Source organism: Styela clava, chromosome 7 (genome assembly GCF_964204865.1).
Source record: "Styela clava chromosome 7, kaStyClav1.hap1.2, whole genome shotgun sequence".
Classification (NCBI taxonomy): Eukaryota; Metazoa; Chordata; class Ascidiacea; order Stolidobranchia; family Styelidae; genus Styela; species Styela clava.
This window is the reverse complement of record NC_135256.1, coordinates 16,722,382-16,749,847: the sequence shown is the minus strand read 5'-3', so window position 1 is coordinate 16,749,847 and position 27,466 is coordinate 16,722,382. Positions and strand designations below refer to the sequence as shown.

The following is a 27,466-nucleotide window of genomic DNA, read 5'->3' as shown; positions in this document are numbered from 1 at the left end:
AACAAATTCCACGACGTTGAAGTAGTTAATATTATAAATTTGGAATCGATTTGGTGTTATCTGGCGTTAAGTACCATGCCACACTTCAGTACTTGATTGGATGACGTCGATAAGAGTTCATAATAACCATCGAAACACGCGAATTTATATCGTAAACCGCATTCAGTTACTACAATTTAGAACTGTTATTGGCGTATCCGTTACTTTAAAAGTGGAAGGTTGTGGGAGGCAGGAGGTTTAATTTCCAAACATCTTTCGAAAAATGATTCTCGTTCGCGTTTTTGTTGATTTCTAAGATGATCGAGTCTAAGATAAGGATTATATTTCTTGCATTTGTTGCAGTTTCGTTTTCGTTGCACCTTATTTCAATTTCTGTGGTAAGTCGCATTATAGAAAAATTTATTCTCGAATCTATGTATAGTTTAATTTTAGAATAAATAAGTTCAAATGGGAGGTCAGCGTCAATGAACACTTTGGTGGTCGGAAGAAAAAATATATTTCAGGGTCACAAACTTTATTATAATGTATTTAAATAAAAATACAGAATTTTAAACTATATTTAACTTCTGTAACCAAAAAGACAGAACTACATTATGGCCTAATGACAACGAAGGGGGGCCCTGGGACGGAAATGTTTCCCGGGCTAACTTGTAAACAACTTTTAAGATTTTTTCGCACTAGTTTGAGTTATTGCTGTGCATTTTGTTGGTATATATACTACATTTTGTTATTATTACCTTTTGAATATTTCCGACAACGGTTATTGAATTTTTCTACAGATAGGATATCTCGGATCTGAAGTTGCAAAACATCAACAGCAAATTAGCAAACTTTTGAAATCTAGTAGGGGAAATTTCAAACAATTATTCGATTTTCGCAACCAAAGCACCCAAAATGCAGGTCAGTATAAAGATATCACTATATCATCAGCCTGATTTTTTTCATTTCTAGCATCTTGATGCGAAATACGATTTAAGTCTGTAGGACTTAGAATTGGAAATGTGGAATATGCCAACATATATAATATGTTCGGTATTACGTTTTATTTTTGGACACGGAATGGACCTTTGGATCGTTTTGTTGTAGGACACGGAGTGTAGATATGGATCGTTTTGTTATAATATGTTGTTTTTGTTATTCTTCTCCTACTGGACCAGGTGCTTTGAAAATTTCAGTGAGTAAAGATTGTTGTTGTCGCTGAGAGGCTATTATTTTTTGTTATTTCTTATGAGATCTGATATTTGAACTCTGTACTAATTTCTATTCATGGATTTTAATTAGCCAAGCGTGATGTCTGTATTTTGTTTTATTTTCGCCTTCATGTCCACATATTTGAGTCGTAGCCAAGTTCAATTTTTCAGTCCAGTAAAAAAATAACATGAAAAGTTCAAAGGAATGAAACTGAATACACATTTTACTGAAGGAGGCGAAGCCGTGGGGTCGAAGGCTCGTTGTTTAAGCAGCGATACCCAAAGCTCATTTGTTAGTATTTTTCTTCCTTTTCTTGTTGTTGGGAAAAATGGACGCTTTCTCATTAACTACTGAATTAATGGTTTTAATATGGCTGAGATTATCGTTATCGCTGGAATGCTATTACTCCTATTTATTTCGAAAACTTTCTGTGGTGGGCTCTATGAGTTTCATTTTTCACTTTGAGATTTTGTATGATGACGTCAACAAAATTTAAAAAAAATGCGCACCTTGCGGCGCTTCCGCGATCGAATTTGCAGCGATCTGGTAGTCGGTCAAAGTCTAGAAGACTACCGGTATACGGAGAAAGATTTGATACCGGTACTACCTCGTTTCGTCCGACATCTCTATGTATTTGAGCAATGCTCAGTTGAATTTAGGAACAATGATGTTTGTCAATTCCGCTCGATCCCTTCGAGCGAACTAACAGCACCATTCTTCGTTATAGGGACTAATTAAATTTTTGTTGTGCTCCAGAAACCGTAAACCAAGAAATAAAGAGTTTGCAAACGATTGCCGGTCAAAATTCCGAACTTTTGGAAGAAACTGTAGAAAGTCCAATCTGGCTCAAAAGTGAAGTCGACAAAATCTGGAGAATAGGTTGCCCATTGGGGGGAATGTCAAATGGAAGTCAATGCTATGTATTAGAAAGAGATAGGTTGAACTACACAGATGCTGTGGACAAATGCGAGGAAAAGGTACGTAATTACAATTCTAACCGGATGGCGACGCGCGCAAGACTCTGTATTCCAGTTAATCCGGGAGATTTTACGTACAAAAATTCGTAAACTCGATTATTTTTCAGTATATTTCGTGTAGACAATGTTTAACACTATTTTAGATGCAGTTTGTCACAACGTATATGGTTTATATTTCTGATTTCTACGCATGGTCAATGTCATAATTAGGAAGAAGTCGGACAGCCAACAAAGGGCACAGCAACGTAAAATGTGTTCGAATTTCGTCTCTTTCTAGTATATATCTCAAAGTAGCCTACATGCGTTTGCTACTTTTAAAGTTGTAAAGATTATATGTAATTGAAGGCATACTCAAATTCAATATTCTGCCAAATTCGTAAACAGTAAGAAGTGACCTACAATTCCTAACGGTGGCGTCCTTCACCAAATGTCTGTTACTGTATTTTTTACATTTTTATATAGCGAAAATTTGTACTAGTGATATTTATGTTACTTAGGGTGGTCAACTAGCAATATTGGAAAACGATGAAATATTAGAACGTCTTTATGAAACATTCCCAGTTGAATCATTTTTCGTGGATGCAAGATATAACGACGAATCAGGTATATATATATATTGTCATTTATGTCGAAAATGCAAGATAGCTTTGAGTCTTTCAGCTCATGATATAAAGTTTTTCTGTGTTTTGGCCCAATTTACCTAAACTAAGTCTTAAAATATCAACATTCAAGATTTCCTTCTGCTTTAGTATTTATTATATCTAAGTCTGTAATTCCGCGTTTTTAATCGGTTTCGTAGTAATGGTCAAAGCGTAACAAACTCATCAGCCTATTTAACCGTCCACTCGTTTTTGTGTTTAGGTAAATGGTTCACAAGTAAAGGGACAGAAGCGACATTTCTACCTCAGTGGATGAGCGAACCTCAATATAGTTCAAATGGCAGCTGTATATATGTACACAGAAAAAGCTTTAATCGGTGGCATTGTTACGCATTGATGTTTTACTTGTGTGCTTTTTAAAAAATACGACCATGTGTTGTGAAGAGGGTTGAGTGTCTTATTTCTACAATATTGTACAATTTTATACGTAAACTTTTGGTATTTTAAGAAACTGAAAAATCCTAATAAAAGTTAATGTGAATTGTTATTCTAATTTATATATCTTAAAATCACGATTCACAACTGCACATTAAGAGCCCTGTTAGGATAATATTTAGAATTTATGTGCACAGGTGTGACGATCTACTGAAAGTTCGAGATTGATTAATCTGTTCCTATAAAGAGAAAACTCAGTGAAAATGAAATTTCCATTCCATGGAATAATATATAAACGAGAATTCGGTCAGAGACCGAAGACTTATTGAACGAAAGTTAGGGGATCCCCCAAAACAGCGCTCTTACTCCATAGTGACACCTTGTGTCCCATCACTAATTAATTAATAACTCGCTAATTATACGACATAATTCACCCAAAATCAATAGGCTTCTGGTACGACATATGACGAATGCACATGCAAAATCTGGAGCAGATTCAATCTCGCTTTCGTGAGATATCGCGTGCATCTAACAGATAGACAGACAAACAAATACCTATCAACATACTTTGATAAGTAATAAATATCCGGCCTCTGAACGTTTATGCTTCATATATCTCCGACATACCACGATTCTGTTAGTTTGTACACCAGCCATAATTGCGCACGTCGTGAAAAGCAAGTGTGTGGTGCCGACAAAACTTCAAGAACAGGTCAATAGCATAAAAGCAACTAATATACTGTCAAACAATGTGTAATATATAACGCATTTTATATATAAATAACAAAATCATACAAATTGAACGAAAATGTAACTGCGACACATGCAATAAAAGTTGTCCCTCAAACGCGCGTTTTTCTTACATTGGTTTGAACGTTGTGGAATCGCCAATCAGCTCTATGAGATCTTGTTCAGCATTTCTCCAGTTCGGACGCAGGAAAAGCTTAAAGCAAAGTATGTTATACATAGTGCTTGTTTAATATAGATAATTATACATGTAATGCTTGAACACAGGTCTAGAAAAAAACTGAGTGGTATATATAGTAACACCCTCATACGGCGAAATTTATTAGTGGAAAGGGCGTGATGGGCTGTGGCCCATATTTTTCGAATATACTTTACAACTATTTTCACCAAAGATCCGTTAAAAAAACTTAAAATTACTGCAGAGCGGTAGTTCTGAAAAACATATTTTACTATGCAAACAAAACTTTAAATGTAATGTCTAGCAAAATAACATAAGGATCGGCACCGGTATGACCGGTAAGGCTTTTGCTGTCCGGTCTAGCGCCGACTACCCTGAAAAGTTGGGTGGGCAGTTTTGATGGAGGCAGACAAGAGTGTTAGAATAAAGTGTAGGCTTACCCATATTTTAAATAAGTGTTCGCTTGAATTAAAATGAAACTTTAATGAAATATGCGGGTTCATTATTTAGGCTTGCACGTAATTGACAAAAATCAATTCCGTAATTACGGCCAAATCGATTACGTAATGACCCCGTAATTTCGATATTTTTTTCACGCATTTAAACCTATCATAACAACCAATTGAATCCACTTCTATTCCGAATGGGACATCGAAGTTTGGTTTTCATATTCCCGGCAGTACTACACGCCGGCGACAGGTGTTAAAGAAAAATATCAAGGAGTGAATTCAAATTAATTTTATTCTGATTTTTATCTTTTTTGTTAGCTTTGATTTTCCTTTATCACATTTATCACCCAATTTTATGCGATCAATTTTATCATTACCGACACTGGTATACGGATATTTATGAAGCGATAGTTGACTTTTTTTAAATCGTATTAGCGTATTGATAGGACTTTCGTATTAAATAAAAATTTCGGGTTTCTAATTTATTAATCAGACTTGTTATTTCACCGTTTTTATACAATATCCGACTTTACTACTTAGTTAGCATTTTATAATAATTATTGATGCCGACTTATTGACGATATTCCGATTACCATGCTTCATTTTACATTGTCGAATGCTGGCGGTATTCGAGACGATGTTAAATCAAAATAAGTTGCCGCATTTGGTAAAGCCATTTAATCATATTTGGCCGAAATATTGCGAGGCATTGTGAAAAACATATTGAGCAAGGCCAAGTCTGGACAGATATTTAACGATAAAACCGGTAACAGAACATCAAGATTCTGTAATAGAAAATGGTTCTCGCGCAGAATAAACACGGGAAATCCAGTCGTTTCTCTGCCGGCTCAATTCAGATTCAGATATTTATTTTCGTCATGCAAAAAAACAATGCGCGATATGAAAAATGAATAAATAATATAATGTAACAAAATGTCAAATGGATATCGGCTTGTTGCAGTTGACGCGGAGTCGCGAAAAGACTCATAGAGTCATCTAGTCAGCGACACCTTGTAGCTGAAATTAAGCAGCAAATATAAGAAACGGGACACTCAATATTACACATTAACTTAATAAATTAACACGATCATACAAAAAGACAAAAAAATAAATAGAACTCAATATTACACATTGGCTTAATTGGACACAATCATTCGAAAAATGAAAAACAACAAGAAAAAAACCTGAGTAACTACGGGATGTCACAATCCCCGTGGAATGATTAACAAACATGAAATAGGCTATAATCATACAAGAAAAAGAACGGCAAAACATGCGAAATAAACCACGGAATGCCACAATGACTTTGGAATAAAAAAAGATTATAAAAAGAATTAAAAAATAATTATAAAATTATAAAAATTTATAAAATTTATAAAATTTAAAAAAATTATAAATTATAAAAGAATATAAAAAGATTAAAAAAAGATCAATCGCTTTACCGATGCCGAAAAGACTAAGTTGCGTTGCGTCTTTACGCAATTTCTCTTCCGTCGTCATATTGCTGTTTGATAAGCGCGACATTAATTATCACGGCATTATCTACGGTTAATATGTACATTGGCCATGCTAGATAAGTTGATAATAGATTAGTAAATGGCAACGCGTCATGCCTTCCCCACCTGCATAACAAGAGAGAGAAAAACGGCTGCGAATACCGGAACTCTAACTTCTTCTACTTATTAAACTTTAATTTTTTACAATCGACGGAATTGACTGCTCTGCAAAGAGCTCGTTTCAATTGCCAAAGCGGTTGACCAATAATTACGACTTTACGTAATTCGTAACTTCGCTTCCGTAACTCGAAATAATTCCGTAAATCCGTAAATTACGTGCAAGCCCATATAAATATTTGAAAATGATAAATATTTGAAAGCCCTCCAGCGGCTTCAATCATCTTTAAAGTAATGAAAATTTGCTGTCGTTACAACTAAACTACAAAAGAGCTGTGCTCAAATATATGAACACGTCACAAGGAGGTCCACAGAAATTTTCGAAATAAGTAAAAGTAATAGCCTTCTGGCAAAAAAAATCAATCTTCAACCTCTGAAAAATTCAAAGCAATTGGTCCAGAATTCGAAGAAACAAGCGATTTCATCATGACGAAAGAGAGTTTATCATCATTCCTAAAATTTTATTTGGGTGAAAAATGTGTCTAATTGATCACGCCACAGTTGACACCTTGCTGATTAGTCAATGTTAAGGAATTAAACAAGTAAGTCGATGCTCGGAGAGACATTTATATTGCTATGATTTCACAATTTTTTCGTCCGTGGTTCAATGAAAAATACATTAGCGTACATTACAACTATGACATATAATACTACTAATTTCAAAATCAAAAAGCATATGAGATCTGAACTAAATACTCGAAAGGTATATATATTTTCATTTTTGTATCAGCGCTAACAATATTCCGATATTCTGGCGGATTTATTAAATTGTAGCTTCACTCACCTCCACATATATTATAGTTCCAATTATAGAAAAAAACACGACGAGAATCATAATATACAAATTCACTGGTCTTCCCATGAATCTTGAAGAAACTCTATTTTTCAACCTTTCCATAGACCTTCGTCCTCTGTTTTGAAAGTTTCCTAAACAAATATATTTCCAAAGCTTCAATCAAAAAACTTTAATGTAAGACAGAGAATGGACCTTATTTTCTGACAACCTCTTTTCTTTAATTCTAAAGGAAAATAAAGTCGTCTTGAACTTTCATTGTATGCTGAGATTAGTTACAATGAAGAACTGTGGCCGGATCCGGCCCGCAGAATGCCAACCCCTGACGTAAAGTATAAATATATACCCCATGCTCCTTCTTGTATTCGCCTTGCAAGTGGAATACCGGTGTAGAGCGATTGCTGTTTTGCTGAATCTTGCCCTTCAGCAGCTGTAGAGGTTCCTGATTCTGGATCCATCTCGTTTGATTAATTTTTAACGCTACGACCTGAAATCAACTCATGAACTGTACATCAATATAGTAGGGAATTGTTAGTTCCTATTATTATGATAATTATTTACTGGTACAGCACTTTGTGGAGTCTAATGTTGCGCGCTCATAAAAAGAGTTGAAACATTGGAAAGGGTGATTTGTGGCAAAATTTTTTGCAGAAACAATTTTACTTCAAAATAAAGAAAAGCATTTTGTATAACTTCATCTCAAAAATTGCAATAGCCGGGAGTACGATTCCGACATCTTCTAAAACAATAGTGCTCGATTGGTCAGAATAATTAGTCATCCTAATAAAAAAGTACAAACGTTATGGGAGCACGCTTGACATAAGGCCATGCCGAAGTAGGCTTAGGACTTTATTTCAAATACCCGCTTAGTCGGTGGCCTCAGAGCTTAGAATATTTTCTAACAACTCAGTGATATTTTTTTTATCTCAATACCGTTAACGTTAGACATAATTTAAAAAAACTGAATAGTACCTACATAATAAAGTATACATTCAATGTTTTACCTGTGCAGTATCACTCTATTGGCTTTTATCAGGTTCAGTCGTATATAAACTAATAAAAATTGCGACGACCATAAACTTAATCACAAAACTGAAGCAATGCAAACCAACCGGCCACCCGCGACGGGCGAAACATTTCACCTCTACGAAAATAGCTACCGAGTCCGACAGTCAAGAAATTCAGTTGTGTTGTCATAATACTCTTTGAATAGGATTCTTTCGTCACATAGGAAATTAACGCGTTATACAGATAGTGGTGCATTTCGGAGAAGAGTTGACCATAGCTTCATAATATATTACTTGAACCCAGCAAGTCGCATACGCTCGCGTTATTCTGGGATGTCGAGAAAACTTCTATATGGCACTCTAGTGGTCCCTGTGTAGTTCCTTGACAATGAATGTATCGAATATGGAAGACTATACGTCATTACCATAGTTTTATAACTCGTTGTTGTTGATGGTGATAGTCTTGGATTAATTGGGATTGTTGTTGTGGAAAAATATCGCTATTCTCTGAAACTGAGGGATCAATCGATTTGTCTTTATGGTACTTCAAATGTAAAAGTCGCTATTACACCTTTACTAGAAAATTACTGGAACCATCTCTTTTTCAAATTTTTCTGAGTCACTTCACATAAAATTCTGCAGTTTCATATTATTGAATCGAAGCACTTTTTGTGACGCGTAGGAACTGCATGCAATACGTTCGCGACGTTTAAGCATAGTTAACGGAATAATTCAGTAAACCACGTTTTTAGCAATGTTTGCAGCAAACTCGGTGCCTAGCTACCGTGTTTCCCCGAAAATAAGACCTACCCTGAAAATAGGACCTAGCCTGAATTTTAAAAATTATTTTGATATAAGCCCTCCCCTTAAAATAAGACCTAGTCAATAACGCGATTTTTTTTACCTATTCGATAGCAAGAAATCTCTCCTACGCGTTTTGAATGATTTATAATCATTTATGATTTGCAGTTATATTGAATAAAAACGTGTTATAATGTTATTCATATGTGAATGGATAACGGTTTTCAAATTTTGTATATTTGAAAATCTCGTAATTCTCTAGAAGACTGGGTCTTATTTTCGGGGCAACAGGAGAAACACTATCTCGCTGCAACGAATGAGCAATATTCGTGCTCATATACTAAACATTCTTATTATTGCCTCCCTATCGATTTATTTGTATCTCAGTGAAATTGTTTGCCAAGTGGATTTGTTTTAGTTGCGTGCGATATTTTTTGTTTAGATTTAGGGTGATTTTATATCTTTAGACCACCCTATCAAATGCATTTGCATACTTTTAATGGTTACCATTGCCACACAGGCAGAATGTAGCGACAATGAAGGTTATGTTAAATTTATTAGACAAAAATGCAAGATGGAATGTGGTTCTAGGGATGGCGAACCAATGACCCGCGGGTCACAAAGTGACCCACCGCACTTTTTCGGTGACCCGCCAACGTATGAATTAAATAAAAACATACTAACATATCAGTGATAAAAATTGATAAAACCGGATCTAATTGAATTCAACAATAAGTAAACTATTATAATATACCATCAATTGGGCAGCCAAGGGATCGATAGCACAAATTTTAATTTTCTGGTCGATATAATAATTTTCAAAACTCCCATTCTTGGACGCACGTCTGCACTCGTGCATTATACCGTTAGTCCGTTATGCAGCTATTGGCTGCGACATCGTTTATGACATAATAATACAATTGATCTGTTTATATTTTGCAACGTTACAGCGTTCCATTTCGGAAGTGTGAAACCAAAAGGCAGTCTGCAGATTGTTATGGGGGAATATACGAGAACTATAAATGCTACTATGCATTATATTGGATTCTCGCCTACAATGCCGTTGGGAAACAAAATCTTTTAGACTTAATCAAAATGAAGGCCTAGAAATAACAATGGGAGAGTGTGGAAGTGCCTTAATGTGGTTGAAAGCCGATCGAAATATATATCTGTCAGAGTTGAATTTTCTTCAAACTCTTTGAAATCGTAAAATAATTTGCTGCATGATCCTAAACGTTTTTTTAGTGATTCAGATTCGTGTTTTAGTACACAAATTGCATAAAAATCGAGTGCCATAAAGAGTCTAGTAGCAGTAGGCCTGGTAGAATTGTGGCATAAAAAATCCCAAAACTAAACAATACCAACTGAAACTCATAAAGTTTGCACGATAAGATGTAGCAGCAAGTTTCGTATAGATAAAAACATTGATTGAATATCTGTGACCCACTCTCTTCCGTTCCGTGGTAAAAAATATAATTTTTGACCCATTCATTTAAAAAGGTTCGTCATCCCTGGATCGAATGAAGGGTGCCATTTTGCTTAACGTGATCTCAAACGTTTAATCTCATGAACTCAGTCTCTATACCTAACTAAAATTACACAATCGCCGAGATCGAATACCAAACTGGTACTGAATGAGTTTAATGGAACTTACATAATTGGATCTTATATAAGAATATTCAAATTAGTTATGATTGCATTACGCACAATCGCCGAGATTGAATACCAAACTGGCACTGAATGAGTAATGGAACGCATATAATTGGATCTTATATAAGAATGTTCAAATTAGGTATGATGGCATTACGTAAAATATTTATTTAATTACATTTACTACATTACAGCCATTTAGTCAGTACTTTGCATATATATTTACGTAAATTTGAGTTAGGTCGCGCATGTACATTTGTGTTAGTGTGCAGCTGGACACTTTAATTGGGTAGTATATTTAAGTATTTTGCAAATTTGTCGTTATTATATTATTATATTATTTTTAATTGGTTGATTGATTGAAATGGGCTAGATGAAGGAGATGGAGGAGCAAGTACTCTTCTTGATCAGCAGCTAACTAAAATTGAGTCACTCCTCAGAGGAAATTCAGGATCCTATACCGCCATAATTATCCCATATGAAATAAAACAAAAAGAACTATAATTCATCAGACTGAATATTTATATACATATACATCAGATTTTACATTACAATAACATCACTTTTGCGATCAAAAAATACCTAAAAATGTGTTATCAAACTACATAGCAACATCACTGACTAGAAATGAATATTCGAAAAAATGATTTAAATGTCAATAAATATAAGAGCTAACACCGATTTAACTCATCATTTTATTCATTGTTTGGCAACTTGTTTGGCTATCATTTGTTCCATCAATAACATCAATCATAGTGCCAATCCTCACGACCGTTTTTAATAAATTCTTAATTTCTGGTTGATCGTTGAATTTTATATTGCAGAATCTGAAAAAAATAAGTGTCTTTATATTTTTATAGATCTAATTATTAGAATTTTGGCTTCAGAGGTCAATAAGCACACAATGTTGAATGCCGAATTTTTGTATATTATTGAAAAGATGCAAGATCCAAAATCCGAATACAGATAAAATTGAAACACACTTAATTCTTAATGCAGTAAAATCTGAAGTGAACCAAAAAACACGATATTATGCAGTCCTCTCGGCAAACCGCAAACGATACGTCATCAAATCGGCCGATACGAGGAAGGCAATACATGGAACGAATGCATTATCGCTGTTGCGAAACATAATGTGGCCTATTTTGTGAAATGTTACATGCTATTAATATGAATAGTTACACAATGCACATTCGCTACAGTTGAATTCCATGCCACACAAAATTCTTAAATTTTACGAAGTACACAATTCAGGTAAAATAAGTAATTAATTAGGTTTTGAAACTATTGGCGTGTAATCTTTTTTTCTGTTGAATTCCGGTATGGTCAGTTGGGTACCACTGAAGTTCATTTTCCATAATTTTAGCTACGTTTTTAATATTTTTTTTACCTAATTTTTGTGAACAATAGGTGCTTTCCTCATATTGACTAGTTAACTAGTAGATCATAAAATATAGTTTAAGATACAAAATTTTCTTACAAACCTGTATAAATATTTTGGTAAAAATTTCTTAACTTTACCCGGTCGTTCAGCGTTTTCGATAACCTTACTTTGTAATAATTTGTTGAGAATCAACTTAGACTGTTTCGCTGTTACGTGCTCGAAATGTGGCATAGATCGTAAGACTCGAAGCATGGCATCAATTGCTGATGATCCTGTAAACGTTTTGTGATACCTTTTCATAAACCGGTAATGCGTATCAACGCTGATCTCTATGGCGAATTTATCGTAAATTTCATTCCAAATAGCAGTGTATTTGAACATGATGTTGTCTTCAACTTCCAATCGTGTAACAATAGTGCTGAAACTAGTGCCGAAAACCTCCTTCTTTTATAGATTTTTCGGACTATATAGTTTATGCCTTAATTAACCAATTAATTGGAAGCACCAGCAGGGAGTCTGCTAATTAAATTATGCAACAGAGTCCGTCGCATTAGAATTGATGTTTTTTAACATTTTTTGCAATTGGTTATTTTATATAATCGCCCGCAATTGTCATATCTTGATTGGTTGATAAAAAACGTACGAAGAGCCTTTTCTCTTATATACGTATAAAAAAAAATGTATAAAAAACACGGACGCATATTCAATTTTGAGTAAATTGCTTATCTAAAATTTATTTTTCACGATTTAATATATCATGCAGAATTACTAAATGTGTAAAGTTGGTCCACTTTAACCTAAACATTATCATTTTGTGAAGCGCCGAAGATGTTGAACAAAAACTCTTATCGGTTATAGGAATACCCAAGTATTTTTCTACTACATGACTAAGGAACTTTTACTTTCAACACCTCTAATACAAAAGAAAAGATTATTTTGAAATCTATATAATATTAGATTTGTGAACCACTCGATTAGAAATCTTCACCCATGCTCCTGCCGAAACGATTTTCATATGACATTCATTGATATTGCTGAATTCATCTATTGAATTATATTCCTTATTTACCAAAAATCTACTAGTTATTTGTGGAAAATACTTTGTGCTCTATAGTCTATTCTATACTCTATACCGTTTAATTCGAAATCTTAGTATTTCTATTATTTTTGTTCGATGTCTCCGTGAATATAAATATATACGTGGAATTATCGTGATTACAGTTAGTTGTTTAATGGTTATATGTTTTGAGTCTGTAGTCTCTGGACTAGAGCTAGAACAGTGGTCCTCAGACTCTCTGTCGTGTTACACTTGTGTGTCGCTAGAAATACTATCGTGGAGATGCACGAATTAACAGAATTGTGTTTCACTTGTTTAAAACAAGTATGTTTCGTCTGATTAAATATTATTTATTATCTAAAGTAGTGGTTTTAGAATAAACAGTAGAAAATAGGTATTTTCTCAGAAACACTCGGATCAGACAATAAGATCTTATATTCAAATTATTTCATATTGAATATAATCCAATACTTGTGTATTTCGCAATATTATCAAATCATTATATAACGCTCGTTGCTACGGCAATGGGAGCGATACTTTTTAATCGGATGGTACAAGAAACTAGAAGAATCCAGAATTTACGTGATGGACTGTTAACCACTGCAATCAAAAAAAACGAACTCGAATTTTTCCTTACTTTTCCTTAGGAGCAGACTTTCCTCCTTCCCAGTGCGAGTTTCTGATATGAAGTCCCATTTTCCCTTACTTCAAAGATAATTCAAAGTCCAGTCCATGCTTCCGAAAACAAATACCTGGCTAACTAATCCGATACCCGGCCTGGACTGGTAACCGGACGAGAGGCCGTGGTTCGCCATATGATTGAGCCGTCTTATCGGCTTTCCTCTCCCCGGGATAAATATGTAACTCCTATCCGAATTCGGTGGATAAACAAATTTTAGATGTTGTTATATATGAGAATGAATAAAGTGAAAGTCATCAAGTAAGAGTGAGATATTTGTATCATCGCGGTATAGCACGCAATGACCAGATGAGCACATCGTCGAGAGTGAGCAGTCAGGCATTGTTGACTCACCTTCAACACAATCCGTCACACATGGCTATATACATAATGTCAGATTTTACCTAAATGAGGAGTTCGAGAAAAACACATGTAATAACGCGAACTCTACAGCTTGGAACTGCTACCCTCTACAACGTGATGCTCAGAACGGCTGCCCTATATGACCCTCTTCTAGACCCACCCCTGCTTGGGTGACACAATGTGATAATGATGTTTCATGGACTAAGCACATAGGCATGTCTCATAGGCTAGCTAGTGTTCGCGGGTCAATTGTGTCCCTCAAGGAAATATATGCGGCCCGCGGAAAAGTGCCAATTTTGAATAATATGCGGCCCGCGACACGAGTTTTTAATTTAATTTGATGCGTACGAGTAATTCCAATCTCTTTGCGTTGCGAAGCCAATACCTGGGTCCAATTTGTCTATGCATTTTTATTTACAATACTTTAACAGCTAGCTTGTGCGAACTAAGAATGTCATATGATCAATAACTAACAATTTTTTGACTGCAACTACTATAGATAGCCTATGTTAAATGAAGGTGTGTCCTGCGGTTTCACCCGGGTTTATCTATCTGGCCCTCCGGTAATAAAGGTTGCACACCCCTGGGCTAGAAGGCTATTTTTAAAACTTTAGTAAATTTATATTGAAAAATAAAATGAGTAAATGTTCATAAAATATATTTCTACGTAGAAGATCATTTTAAAACTAACTATGCAATTTTCTCAAAAACTAAATTTTGATGGTGTTTTCAAAGATGACTAACAATTTTCACAACGCGCAAAGTTGTTGTTCTAGATGCCTTATAAAACAAACAATGTTACATAATTTAATTATCAATCAGTTCTATTTTTACTAATTGGCGCCTCTGTTATGCACGTTCAAGCTCAGTGAAAATTCAAACCACAAAATATGATGGGCGTATGAGATCTTTACCAACATACTTTTGTATGACGATGTTTATTAGCAGAAATTTAACGATAACGAATTTGAAAGCTTAAACTGAGATCTCTCTGTTTTATAATTAACAAAAACTCGAACTTAAAAATAGTGTTATTTGTTTGTAAAAATTGAATGATATAAAATAATTTTGTGTCTCTTTTAAAAAGTTGATGACATACCTGAACCTGACCATATATGATCTATTTCTGATTGAAGCACTAAGAAAAGCAATTCCACCAGTGTATTAAATATTTCATAATGCCCTAAACTTCCTTAATGTTCAATCATTAAGTGCATGCGTCCCACGTAGGTGAATGAAATACGATTCTTTGTTTTTTCGCATATGTGACAGTGTTTATACGTTGAAATGTATGTTTCAGACTTTTTTTTTATATCGCTGCGAACCTCGTGTGCAGTCGTCACGGACCCCAGTTAGGGAAACCCTGGTCTAGGAAGCTTAGTACGGTCTCAGGAGCGTCAATCCAAATATGGAAGCGTTAATATTGGTATTGAAAGACTTGAAATAGTCAATGGCAATTACACTAAAGTCTTTGAGTGAATGACCGGGTTGGTTAAAGTGAGCACCGACGACCAGGTTTTAGTCTTTCGATTTAATAATGTTCTACGTGTGGTGATAACTAATCACTACAGCCTTAGCATCAGCTATCTTATTAATGATATATTTACTCTGATTTTTGTGAACAATAAGCGTTTTCCTCAAATTAACCAGAAATTATAGGATAAACAAATGTGGATATTTTAGCTATTTTAATACTGATTATTAATAACGTTTTATGAAATACGTAGTATATATATCTTAGGTACCTGCGAACATTCTGAAGAAAGCAAAATAAAATTAACATTGGTGATGGTGAATCAGCAATGACTGACTACCCTTATAGGTACGAAAGTATTGACTTATTGTTTGTATGATTGTTGTATGATGGACGAAAGCGTACTGTCGTTAAACGACGAACCGCAACGTAACAGCTTAAACTTTACCAATTCCCCAAGCCTGTCGTTCACTCTTCATTGTCAAATCCAACGTACCATCACAGTACTTCCTCAATCGCAGTACAATACGATAGTAGTACAAGACGATACGATCGCAATACCATAATCAAACAGTTAATAATTGGTGGCTTATATATAGGCAAGTAGCATGTACGAAAATGTCCTAAACAAGTGTGTAACTGAGGTATATTATAATAAAACTGATTCGTCATTGTGATATGGCATGGGCTATTCAACTTAATTATGTCCAGTGAAAAAAAAAAAATTATGGCTGTTTATAATTTTAATATAGTCAAAATTAACTGGTTTTACTCCGGTTTATATTATTAAATTGAAAAACAACAGTAAATTCCTACCAAAATAACAACATTATTCCTATACCCTTTAGCGTTATATAATGAATCGAAAATATTGCGAATATCTGTATAAGATCTCATTGTCTGTCTCTGAGTGTCTCAGCGAAATTAGTTATATATATACTACTATTTATCTCAAAACAATTTTTCTGATTGTGTTCGCTTTTGTCGTTCGATTATCTGCATTTACAATCAATATAAATTGTTAGTGATATAGCTTCTTCCGACATAACTAGTGAAAATAACCAATGTGTTGTTTAATATCTTATCGAGCGGAATAATGACACTTATTGTCTTTGTATATAGACATGTTGAGAGAAGTGATGTTTACTGGAACAGGCGAACCCGGGAAACTGATGATCTAGCAATGTAGTCTAATCATAATGCATAAGTTCTCAAAGGGCTCCGCGAGCTATTCGATTACTTTTCGAAATACTGACTAATTTTGTAACTGTTCAAAGAAGCAATAACAGCTTTGATAAAATCTGACAACAATATAGCCTCGAAATATGGCAAAGAGGCGGAATTAAAAAATGACATTATTTATGAGCAGGAGCGCAGCCAGGATTCTTAAGAGGGAGGTGGTTCAAAATTGGAATCGAAAATTTCCGCGCAACATTCTTCGCGAATGAAAAAACGTATAACGAGATTTCTGTTGCATAAAATATTCAATCCATGACCGATGCGAGCATTTAACGTGTCTCGTCGTTATAATGTAATTGTGTTCATCGTTACTCACGTTTGATTCGAGATTACTATTAGGATTAGAAAAATGAAAGAATACTATTCTAAAATAACATGAAATATGTGATAAACTGCTAACTATAAATAAATTGGAGTCGTATTTTTGCGATCTTGGGATTTGTCAAACTTGATTTGTTCTTTCTCATTTGAGATTATTTTTTGGCAAAATATCGCCGTTTAAAATATCACAATGTCTTACGAATTGCATTCGGCTCCGTCGGTAGTTTTAGAATGAAAAAAGGTACATCGCGGATCGCGCGCACAATTGATTGCGTGCGGCTCCGTCGGTAGTTTCAAAATGGAAAAAGAGGTACATCGCGCGCACAATTGACTGTGTTTCGATTTCGCATTTACTACGATGAAAACCTAACATAACACCAAATTTTGTGGTTCACAATGTCTATAAAAGCGTTTTCAATCCTAGGTGAGTCTGCTGAAACCAAACGTGTGATCTTCCATTTTAAGTTTTAGTTTTAATATTTTAGAATGCCGCTTTTCAATCCAGAAATTTGAGTTGCGGATTTACCTCTTTATTATTCATTATTTTTAGCATTTCGTCGCCGATGACTATAATATGGTAACATGTTTTTCACATTGAACTCATAATTCCCCACGAGAACAAAAAAGCAATTAACGTCGTCACTGTGTAACAATACATGTATATGCCGAGGGAAATTTTTGATTTAGGAAGAATAAACACCGGCGTAAAGATGTCTAAAGGTTCAAAAACACGCCATGCTGAGGAAAAAAATCGGCGATTGTAACAAAATGCAATCGCGCACATTATTAGCGGCCTCTTAAGTCTTCCAAAAATGTCAAATGGGAAAAGATTCGATCCCTAATTTATTAGTATGTTTGTCAAGTGCCAAATTTACATCTTTAGTATATCGTCACGCTAATAATCGAATTGCGTGAGTCATTTTTAGCAGAAAAACGTAAAAAACTTCCTAATGATATTGTTATGCCATTGAGAGCCAATAATTTGCCATGGTTCAATTTTTTAATCGTTGCCGGATTTGAGTTAATTTGTATGACGCAGTTAAGTGACGGCATAATGACGCACTGTGACTTAGGCAGAAATGTGTCTATGTCTTGGGGACATACGCAATTTTGCAACTTCACCATATGCACCAGTCCTGAAAACTAAACATTCCAAAAACGTATGTAATTTTCAGTATCTATAATGTCTAATCCCCAAAATAGCTAATCAGTTTCAATTACATTATTTTTTATGTTCAAAAATATATATTTCACCAATATCACACGTTCTGCACACTCACCGAAATAAGACTAAGATTAAACATAAAGAATAAAACAGCAATACACCCAATATAAGAGCCAACCAAGGTGAATTGGACTTGGACAGTGAATATCGCAAGTGCACGCCTTCCTATACTGTAGTATAAATTCAAATTAATACGCGCTAAGCTAGAATCCGAGATGCAAGAACTCGAAAATACTTCGCCGAGGTTATTTTGCTTTTGTGACGTCACAATAGTCCTGCGGTAACAATGATAATTCATTATGACGAAACAATTGCACAAATGTGCATGTCATACTAAATCTCCATTTTTAAGGGTTTCGGAATTCTTAAATTAAAATCTGAGTTAACAGACAGGTGCGCAGCATTACATAAATACCTGCTTTATAAAAAACTCAAAATCGCCAAAAATGACTTACGCAATTCGGCTTTTTTAACGTGACGATATATAATTTATGTTTGAAATTTAGATTTATTTACGACTTGTATTAACCCTATTAAAAAGGTTCAGCATTTAACTTGAGTAAAGTACTTTTAACTTGCTCAGGAATATTAGGCTGAAAGTAACAATTTCAACATTTATTTTGGGGCTCCGTGAATAATAGTCAACCTTTTCAGGGGCTCCGCAACACCAAAAGTTTGAGAACCCCTGGTCTAATGGACCCAAAAGTTTAAAAAAATTCATACGATTTAGAAAAAAAATTCAATGATAAACGATATACATAATACATATATATCAATTTGATTATGATATCATATCATAATTAATTTAATAATATACTACGAGTATATTTGTGAATATGTTATCAGCCGCATTTAGATATTCAAATTTAATCCATATTTCACAGCAAAATCATTTTCATTCGTTGTTCTCAAATTGGAACAAAACTTATGCTTAACTTTATTTCTCAAGTGCTGCCTTAATAGCTGCTCTCAACAAACGGCTTATCAATTGGATATTCCATAAATATTACCTCTCTTTCCAGCTCATAATGCGTTAGTTTCTTTGAATGAAGATATATATATAGAAATAGTATAAATAAATAAAAAACATTACCTCAATTATCCAAATCAAAACATAAAGATGGTCTGACTCTGAGCATATAATTTTTATTATTATATATACCGATATCTACAATTTTGGTGCGACTGATATTTCAGTCATATGAATTGAATACAAATCGATTGTTCTTGGTTTTTTTCTTTGTAACATTGCTATATTGAGAATAATTGTGAACATCACCTAAATGAAAAATTTCCAGTTCTTTGGGATCTGTTACTACACACTCCGTGGTAGCTACTGCGCTTTTATTCCATAAAAATTTTCTTCCAGGCTGATTGCGATGTCTATCAATATTCTCTCTGATGCACGAGTCTCCAGTTATATAGCTGCTCTCGCGAATGTGGGATCCTGACTCTGAAACATTTGGATTGGCGGATTTCCAAATAAAACGCCTGGAAAATGGTGGGGAATGTATTGATTGTGAGTTTTTACTGCTTTTTGTGAGTATCATTTGGCTTTCGTTTTCATCGTCAGCCTCATAGAGTGCGACGGGTTCGATTACCTGGAATTGTTTATAACTTTCAGAGTTTTTTGTTAATCCGTAAGCGTCACTAGAAGATGCCGAGTTTACCTCAGGTAATGCATTAGTGGATTTGGACTTCCAGATGTAATGCCGATTTGGTTTTGCGGAATTGTTTCTACTTGTTTCAAATGATGATGAAGGTAAATCGTCGGATACGGAGTCGCGTGGAATTACACTGTTTTTGCTTTTTCTCGTTGCCGTTTTCCATAAGAATCGTCTCGCCCACGACGGCCAATTCGAATTACCGGCACGTTGCAACTGAAGTGGCATTTTTCGCTTTTTATTTTCTCTTTGTTCTTCGTCTGCTTGAGAATTTGTGCTTTTGGGTTGCATCCATTTGAAGGGGCCGCCGATCGGTAACCTCTTCCCCAAAGACGAATCCCAGAATTTTTTCAGAATAGTTTTTTTAATGTTCTCCGGGTCATTTTCTTCGCTCTTTACTTTTGGGATAATGTGCTGTTCATTGGAGTTTACGCTGGACCTGTAGGACACATGCTGCCTGCTACTGGTTCGCCCAGAAGAGGCAGTCTGTGATTGTCAGCTGGGCTCGCTCACTTTTAGCCATCGAATTTTCTCGTTATTTCCATTTTTGTATACAATCATCATTCCACTCACACTATCCCGTGTAGGTGCACGAGATCCTGTACAATTAATTGGGCGATTTTTATAAGCTGTCGATGATGTGGACAACTGTCGTGAACGCGATGCATGGCGTCTCTCAGAAAATAGTCTACCATTGCAATCGCTGCTGCCAGCCGTCATCGTACGTGCCACATATGAACTGTAGATCGAAGAAATTGCGTCCACATGCTCCCTGGTGTCTGTTCTTGGCGGAGCTTGCCGTTTTGATCTTTGCCTGTTTTTGTAGGATTCAGAAGAATCATGCTTTCTATCTTTTCCATCCCGCTTTCTAACGACGTGCGGTTCTTTTTCTGATTGTTTTTTATTATTTTTTTGCTTCTTCTTTCGAAATTTTCGCACAACGTTACCCATAACCGCAGCAAAGAGTCGTTTTATTCTGTCCATGAGATACGACTTCCACCTTCCGCACGTTAGAACCAACAATGCCGCCGCCGGAATCACCTACCACCAATTAAAAATTGAACCAGCTATCCTGAGACGGTTGAATAAGCACTTGAAGGTTTTTACTATTGTTCTACATACTCAATCCGACAAAACAACTTTCCGATACGAAAGCTAGTTCACTTAGGCTTATAAAGGCGCTCAATACTTTTGACATCCCACTTGAAAGGAAATGTCCTTGTTACTCGAGGCATTCTTCATCGACAATGTTGATTTAGCATTCCGAAAGAGTTGGCCAAAACCATTAAATGGAACAATGAGTCCATTATCGACCATACATAACCGTGTTGATTATTGCACAAATGCTTTATTTTTGATCGCATGACGCATCTGTATATGAAAACACAAATATGTACGATGATAAATTATATTTTGTAATCGGGAGATTATCAACCAGAAATATGCATAGATAATATGGTGATTAAGATTATAAATCGGATAACCAAAAATAGCACATGAATATGATATAAGGTCATATGTGACACCTTGTCTTTGTTTCATTTACACAGAAGTATAAAGAGTCATACCATGATTTGACCAATATCCGATCGGTCCAATAATTTTGGATATTTGCAATCTTTTATTTACAGTATTTAACAGTAAGATGGACAAACTGCATATAATTTCTTTGGTGAAGCTGCATTTCAATAACAGTTGAAAAAAATGAGCTGGCTAGGTTACACGTCACATGAATTTTTTACAAACTAGAAATTCAACACAAGTTTATGCTCCATTCTAATTTTCAATAAATTGGAGATCACAAGTGTTTTGGGCAATAATGAGAAGCCTCTTACAATATTTTAAATCATTATCCTTTCCTATCAGGGGATACAAGAGCAAATTGCACCAATGATTTGATTAGAATTGTAGCTGACTAAATATCGTGAATAAGCGTTTGGAAATAATTTGAATGAGGAATGAAATGTTTTTACCTTTTGTTGTTTATGTATGATCCCAAAATGAAACTTCGTTAAAATTACATCTGAATATGCTATATTATTGACTTTCTAGTGGGAAAAAATGATGATTTTGAAGATATTATTTAATAACCAGTATTGTGGGGAATCTAATTACCTGCACTGCGAAAACAAGGTAACAGACAAAATGGTAATAAAATAAATTCTCAATACATTAATTGCACAATGATGTGATAAATATTAAAAACTATGTACTTGAATCATATAAGTGGTTCCAATTAGAAAAAAAGTGATTTTCTGATTATAGTGGGAACAAAGTTTTTAAGATCCCTAGGGGCAAACGAAAGCTCAACATCTTACTCAAAAACAATATTGATGCTTTCAAACCAAGTGCTCTTACCAGTTACCACTATTTACCGAGAGCCTTGTTAGAATCGAACATATGAAAGACCTGAAAATATCAATATTATTGCTAAATACTGAGATATGAAAAATCTCAAGGTAATAGATTGTAGCACTCCGAGGAAAATCACAGTAGATTAACCGTAAATATATACTGATTAACTCAGTGTTTGGTTGCGCAAGGCATGATATCTTCGCCTTAGTACAAATGCAGCAGACTTCGGATCCCTTTGTCTTGTTAAAACCCCTTTCCTATTGCCAACCACCCTTCCACGATCTTGAGCAGTTGCAAAGTCAGCATAATTCCAAATCATTTCACCAACGAGAAAATCTTTTCGCAACGAATCGAAAACTTTGAAATGTTCTTCCATAACTTCTTCTTGAAATTCCTCAGTGAACATGACAGCAGGATCTCTGTGCAATCCAACAACAGTTCCAGCTCCCCATTCCATATGTATAACAGGCTTGTGTCTTGTCTACAATAGTAGAAAAAAAATGAAATTAACACAAATTAATTAACACAATTAATCACAAAATAATAGATGTAATCCAAATATACAGAGATATTGTGCAGCTGTACAACCATACAGGTTGTTCGGAAGCTTTTTTTAAAGTAGAAACCTTTTGCATATGTAAATTATACAAAAAAGTGTCCATACCTCATACCACTCTGAAAGATAATAGCCCAACTTTGGTTGAATAACTTCTGTATGCCCACTGTCTTCATACCATGCTAAGTATTTGTTGACACTGACAACATCAACGAAAGCGCTTGCAAGATCTTTGTCATATGGTTGATTACAAACAACAGTAACAGGCCTTGTTGCATCCAGTGACTTAGTTAAACTGATAATAGTCTTGAAATATTCTTCACTTACTGGTAATTTGGAGTTTGGCTCATTGGCAACTGACCACATAACAACTGATGCATGGTTTTTATCCCTATTGATAAGCTCTCTTATAACATCTTTATGATGTTGCAGTGTCTTATCAGAAAAATTTTCTTCATTATCAAGGCCAACTGCAGGGCATTCATCCACAACAACAATGCCTCGTTCATCGCATAGCTGCATTATTTCTTCTGAATATGGATAGTGTGAGGTTCGAAAAGAATTGCCACCAAGCCATTCTAACATATTGAAGTCCTTGATGACGGAAGACCAATCAAATCCTTTGCCCCGAATATCCCAATCCTCGTGTTTACCAAATCCAAGAAAATAAAATTGTTTTCCATTGATTAAAAACTTGGTATCGGTCACTTCTATAGTACGAATTCCATACGGAAGACGATAATTATCAATCAAATTTGAATTTTCATCAAATATTTCAACAACAATAGTATACAAGTATGCTACACTTTCATTCATACCAACAGGCCACCACAAATTTGGCTTTGAAACTGTTAATAAACCAGAAGACAAATCTCCCGTCGTTACAACATTTCCATTTGTATCTAAAAGGGAAACTTTAACTGTTTGACCAGCGTGTTGTTGGCTGTTGACTTTGATTTTGTTTGCCAGATAATGTACTTCAACAAAATATTTTAAATTGCACTTTGAAAAATCAGAATCACAAGTTGTGGTTACAGAAATATCTTGAACAAATGTCTTCGATGTTGTGTACAACTTCACAGGTCTGTGAATTCCAGCATAATTGAAGAAATCAAATTGAATATTTTGCACAAAATATCCCGGTGGATAATGATCATCTTCACTTTCGTAGACGATTGTACCAGGCGGTAGAGTATTCGGTGTCAATGTATTATTCACAGCAATCGTTATGATGTTTTTTACTCCAAATTTCAAATGGGTGCTGACTTCAGACTCAAAAGGCAAATGACCACCATGATGAGTCAGGACCTGATGAGAATTGAATCAAAATTCAAATATTAGACCATATGAGCTAAATATAAATAGAAACATATCAAAGTTTTGACAAATTAGGTATCATAGACTGGTTGAGTTTGGGCATTATTGATATTGGGTTGAATTAGAATATTAATAGAAATTGTTTCAAACAGAAAGATGATTATACTTCAAGATGGTTGGAAACAATCATTGTCAACTTATCACTAACAAATTGAATTTTTTAAAACATATCAAATGTGATTAGATAGACATAATGCTATGTTTAGAATGATATTGATTTGGAATATTTACCAATAAAATAAATACAGGAATATGTTATATTATTAATCGCATATTATTAATCACATCCATTAATATTTAACCTTGCAAAATTGAAATATACCTGCACAGAATTGATCCAAGCAATAGCAGAATAATGTGCACTGCCAATTCTTAACCAAACATACATATCTTGCTGCCATGCTTTTGTGACAAAAAATTCTCTTTGATACCTGAAATAAAATAGTCCAAATAATAAAACAAAACGTTACAGAAATATATACGGTAATAGGCCTATTAGCATTACTGTTAAAAAAGTACTGTTGAACATCTACTACCAAATACAATGGATAGCCTCACATTTCTTCATTGACATAATACTGTCACATAACATATAATTAAAATAAAGTAAAATATATTTTTATACCATAAAATCGAAATAAGGCCTTAAAAAAATCATCTACTGATATGTCTGTATGTACAGATGTAAGGGGCTACTGTTCTTAGAAGGAACGGCTCAGCATTGCTTTTTAAATTGATCACAGTCTGGGTGAGGTGATGGAAGGTCGGTGAGATATGAACACATGATGTCAGGATGAAAAATCCCACTCTTAGCTAACTACAAGATAATATAATAATACATACAGACATACGCTATTCACATACTACTGACATACCATGCCCATCCAGAAAAGTCTCTTATGCTTTTATTTTGTGTGATGTCATTGTAACTTGCAGGCACTGGCATATCGATTGCTTGAGGAAAATTTGCTAGAGTAAGATTCCACCATTTTTCATCAAAACTTTGATGCCTTGAAGGTGAATCATCAATTCGGAATTTCCATTTCCCGCTAAGATCTTTGATTGTCCGTGTTTCAGACTCACGGGGATATAAAATAGAGTGGCATGGTTGAAAACACAGCATCAGACACAAAAGTAATGTAGTATAGATATAATATAAATTGCACATTGCCAACAATTTACTATACAGACCTAGAACTGTAGAAAATATGAACAAGCAGACAAGAGATTAGGTATCGCTTGATAAACAAAGGATAAGATTCAAAACGCCAGTATCCGACTTTTCTTTCTGCTAGTCTAAATTTGCTACCGGTATCTATTTTACCAGTCTGCCAATGGACAGCTCCCCACCAGACCTCTAAAATTCTTTCCACAGTTTAGCATTTCAACATTTTCGGCGGCTCGGCGGTGTGGCTCAACGGGAGGCGGACAACTCGACTACACGGACAACTCAACAGAGACAACTCGACTACCTAGAGGCCTGGTGAGATGTCCGTCTTATGCATTTTCTACGGTGGTGTTTTAAGTCTATAGAAATGCGTTTTTGATATTTTTAGTGCTCAAATGTTGAGAAAAATAAATAAATTTGCTCTAGAAAGCATTTTTATTTGTATAAGTGGCTTATTTTGATCATGATGTATGAATACAAATACAGTCTACAGACAGAATTGGAGTAACGTTAGCGAAGTTAGACTGTTGACTTATAGGACTGTGTTCGTTTAATTTTTTGAACTTTATTGGTATTAAATGTTTTGAATGAGCACCTTTAAATATATTAAAACCTTTATACTTCACAGTACCACTTAAATATTGTGAGCTCAGTAGTCTATGGTTGCAGTAGTCTAAACTCGCCTACGCAGTCGCCCGACAGGCCGTCAACTCACCAGTCGAGCAAACGCCATCATGCATTTTCATGAAGGCGATGCTGATGAATACCCTGACCCTATATCACATTCTTGTCGCCCAACAAAAAGCACCATCAAATTGTGAGGTAAAGATTACTTATGCCATAATTTAACTTTGAATCCTAATTTAACAGGATCTGTCACCAGATACTTCATTTGATACAGAGACATGCGAAGTGAGAAAGGATTATCAGGGATCCAACCAGATCTGCCCCTAGACTCTTTAGTTGAAACTACCTCAAGTGCTTCTGATGAAAATGACAGCGCTTTGTCAGACAGCAGAAAAATGTAAGCAAGCATTAACATCATTTTATTATGGTTATTTATTATGGCGCGGCGGTGTGGCTCAACGGGCTAAGCGTTAGGAATACGCTCGCCACCGCACCTCTAATTACTCTGCGTGGGTTCGCCGGTTCGAATCCCATGCGGGGATGGTTATGTGCGAGAGGATTGCTGGACTCCTCGCCGTCGTTGGGTGGTTCACGTAACCGCTGGTCGGTTACGGCTTCCTCCACCACCAAGTCCATGCTTCCGGAAACAAACAATACAGTAAAACTAATCCCATATACCCGACTTGGAATGGTAACCGGACGAGAGGCCGTGGTTCGCCATATGGATAAGCCGTCTTATCGGCTTTCCTCTCCCCCGGGATAAATATGTGAAATCCTATCCTATCCTATCCTATCCTATGGTTCTCTGGCATAAAGTCAACATGCAGAGAAAACTGGATGTCGAGCATAACTAAAAATAGATTTCAAAAAGTACGCGGCTACCTACTAGAAAAAGAAATACTAATAATAAAAGGGCACGAGAAAATTAACAAGATTTAGAATCGGGCAACACTTTTTACGTAATTCAAATTGAGAAAACACATACTTCTTCCAGCATTGGTGTCATAGTTGCTAACTGTAAAAATGATGAATAAAGAAGGAAAATGAATATTCAAGACTTGGGACTTCATGCAGAATATTTTACAATCCATTGGTGATAAAATGATGTTACTTTATGGAGGATGCTTCGCATGCATGCCATGCCCGGTGTGACCCTGGTGATTGCAATATCATTTTTTGTGCGGACTGCAAAGTCACACCAAACAACCGATACCAGAAGTTTGCCCTGCACTTGGTAGTAACTGTGGTGTGTGATAAATATCCTTATTTTGTTAGTTTGTTTTGCATTTATCATGTCATATAAATTACAACTTGTTCATAATTTGCCCATCTGACTATTTAACAATGAGGTAGTGCTCAGTTAGCGCAATTCTTCCATATTATCAGGAGATGAAACCAGCCATAATAAAATAATTCAGCAGTAAAATCATTGTGATACATTATGTCTGTGAATGGAATTGTGAAATGAATTTAATTC

At 35.1% G+C, this 27,466-nt stretch overlaps 4 protein-coding genes across 6 annotated transcripts; 1 reads left to right on the top strand and 3 right to left on the bottom strand.

The window, feature by feature from the left end:
- The first annotated feature begins 236 nt into the window (after positions 1-236).
- Positions 237-3,253, top strand: LOC120328864 (uncharacterized). Of its 2 annotated transcripts, XM_039395414.2 has the most exons (5): positions 237-377; positions 780-900; positions 1,948-2,168; positions 2,666-2,771; positions 3,030-3,253. In XM_039395414.2, exons 1-5 carry the CDS (start codon positions 297-299, stop codon positions 3,185-3,187), a joined length of 687 nt encoding a protein of 228 aa, XP_039251348.2. In that variant the 5' UTR covers positions 237-296; the 3' UTR covers positions 3,188-3,253. The 2 variants fall into 2 exon arrangements, with proteins under 2 accessions (XP_039251348.2, XP_039251349.2); XM_039395415.2 differs by lacking the exon at positions 2,666-2,771 and having other exon boundaries at positions 3,030-3,232.
- A 686-nt stretch (positions 3,254-3,939) lies between these two features.
- On the bottom strand, positions 3,940-8,203 carry LOC120328454 (uncharacterized). Its single transcript, XM_039394945.2, has 4 exons — positions 8,047-8,203; positions 7,389-7,529; positions 7,034-7,176; positions 3,940-4,145 (listed from the first exon to the last, which is right to left on the bottom strand). Exons 2-4 carry the CDS (start codon positions 7,498-7,500, stop codon positions 4,062-4,064), a joined length of 339 nt encoding a protein of 112 aa, XP_039250879.1. The 5' UTR covers positions 7,501-7,529; positions 8,047-8,203; the 3' UTR covers positions 3,940-4,061.
- Positions 8,204-11,004: 2,801 nt separating this feature from the next.
- Positions 11,005-13,817, bottom strand: LOC120328545 (DEP domain-containing protein 1B-like). 2 transcript variants are annotated; one of them, XM_078114838.1, is made up of 3 exons: positions 13,579-13,817; positions 11,985-12,156; positions 11,005-11,327 (listed from the first exon to the last, which is right to left on the bottom strand). In XM_078114838.1, the coding sequence occupies exons 2-3, from the start codon at positions 12,134-12,136 to the stop codon at positions 11,183-11,185; spliced, it is 297 nt and encodes a 98-aa protein (XP_077970964.1). In that variant the 5' UTR covers positions 12,137-12,156; positions 13,579-13,817; the 3' UTR covers positions 11,005-11,182. The 2 variants fall into 2 exon arrangements, with proteins under 2 accessions (XP_077970964.1, XP_039250996.1); XM_039395062.2 differs by lacking the exon at positions 13,579-13,817 and having other exon boundaries at positions 11,985-12,654.
- Positions 13,818-21,300: 7,483 nt separating this feature from the next.
- On the bottom strand, positions 21,301-25,533 carry LOC120328250 (beta-glucuronidase-like). Its single transcript, XM_078114457.1, has 4 exons — positions 25,070-25,533; positions 24,517-24,625; positions 22,926-24,125; positions 21,301-22,742 (listed from the first exon to the last, which is right to left on the bottom strand). Exons 1-4 carry the CDS (start codon positions 25,360-25,362, stop codon positions 22,425-22,427), a joined length of 1,920 nt encoding a protein of 639 aa, XP_077970583.1. The 5' UTR covers positions 25,363-25,533; the 3' UTR covers positions 21,301-22,424.
- Between the last annotated feature and the right edge of the window lie 1,933 nt (positions 25,534-27,466).

Excerpts from the sequence above, each read along its gene's own strand:
- LOC120328864 (XM_039395414.2), top strand. The coding sequence starts at position 297 with ATGATCGAGTCTAAGATAAGGATTATATTTCTTGCATTTGTTGCAGTT. Across the intron at positions 378-779 it reads ACCTTATTTCAATTTCTGTG|ATAGGATATCTCGGATCTGA; the intron begins GTAAGTCGCATT and ends ATTTTTCTACAG. Across the intron at positions 2,169-2,665 it reads TGGACAAATGCGAGGAAAAG|GGTGGTCAACTAGCAATATT; the intron begins GTACGTAATTAC and ends TATGTTACTTAG.
- LOC120328454 (XM_039394945.2), bottom strand. The coding sequence starts at position 7,500 with ATGGATCCAGAATCAGGAACCTCTACAGCTGCTGAAGGGCAAGATTCA. Across the intron at positions 7,177-7,388 it reads AATACAAGAAGGAGCATGGG|GAAACTTTCAAAACAGAGGA; the intron begins GTATATATTTAT and ends ATATTTGTTTAG. Across the intron at positions 4,146-7,033 it reads GAACTATAATATATGTGGAG|CTTTTCCTGCGTCCGAACTG; the intron begins GTGAGTGAAGCT and ends CTTTGCTTTAAG.
- LOC120328545 (XM_039395062.2), bottom strand. The coding sequence starts at position 12,265 with ATGTTCAAATACACTGCTATTTGGAATGAAATTTACGATAAATTCGCC. Across the intron at positions 11,328-11,984 it reads TTACCAAAATATTTATACAG|ATTCTGCAATATAAAATTCA; the intron begins GTTTGTAAGAAA and ends TATTTTTTTCAG.
- LOC120328250 (XM_078114457.1), bottom strand. The coding sequence starts at position 25,362 with ATGTGCAATTTATATTATATCTATACTACATTACTTTTGTGTCTGATG. Across the intron at positions 24,626-25,069 it reads GACTTTTCTGGATGGGCATG|GTATCAAAGAGAATTTTTTG; the intron begins GTATGTCAGTAG and ends ATTTTATTTCAG. Across the intron at positions 24,126-24,516 it reads CTTGGATCAATTCTGTGCAG|GTCCTGACTCATCATGGTGG; the intron begins GTATATTTCAAT and ends AATTCTCATCAG.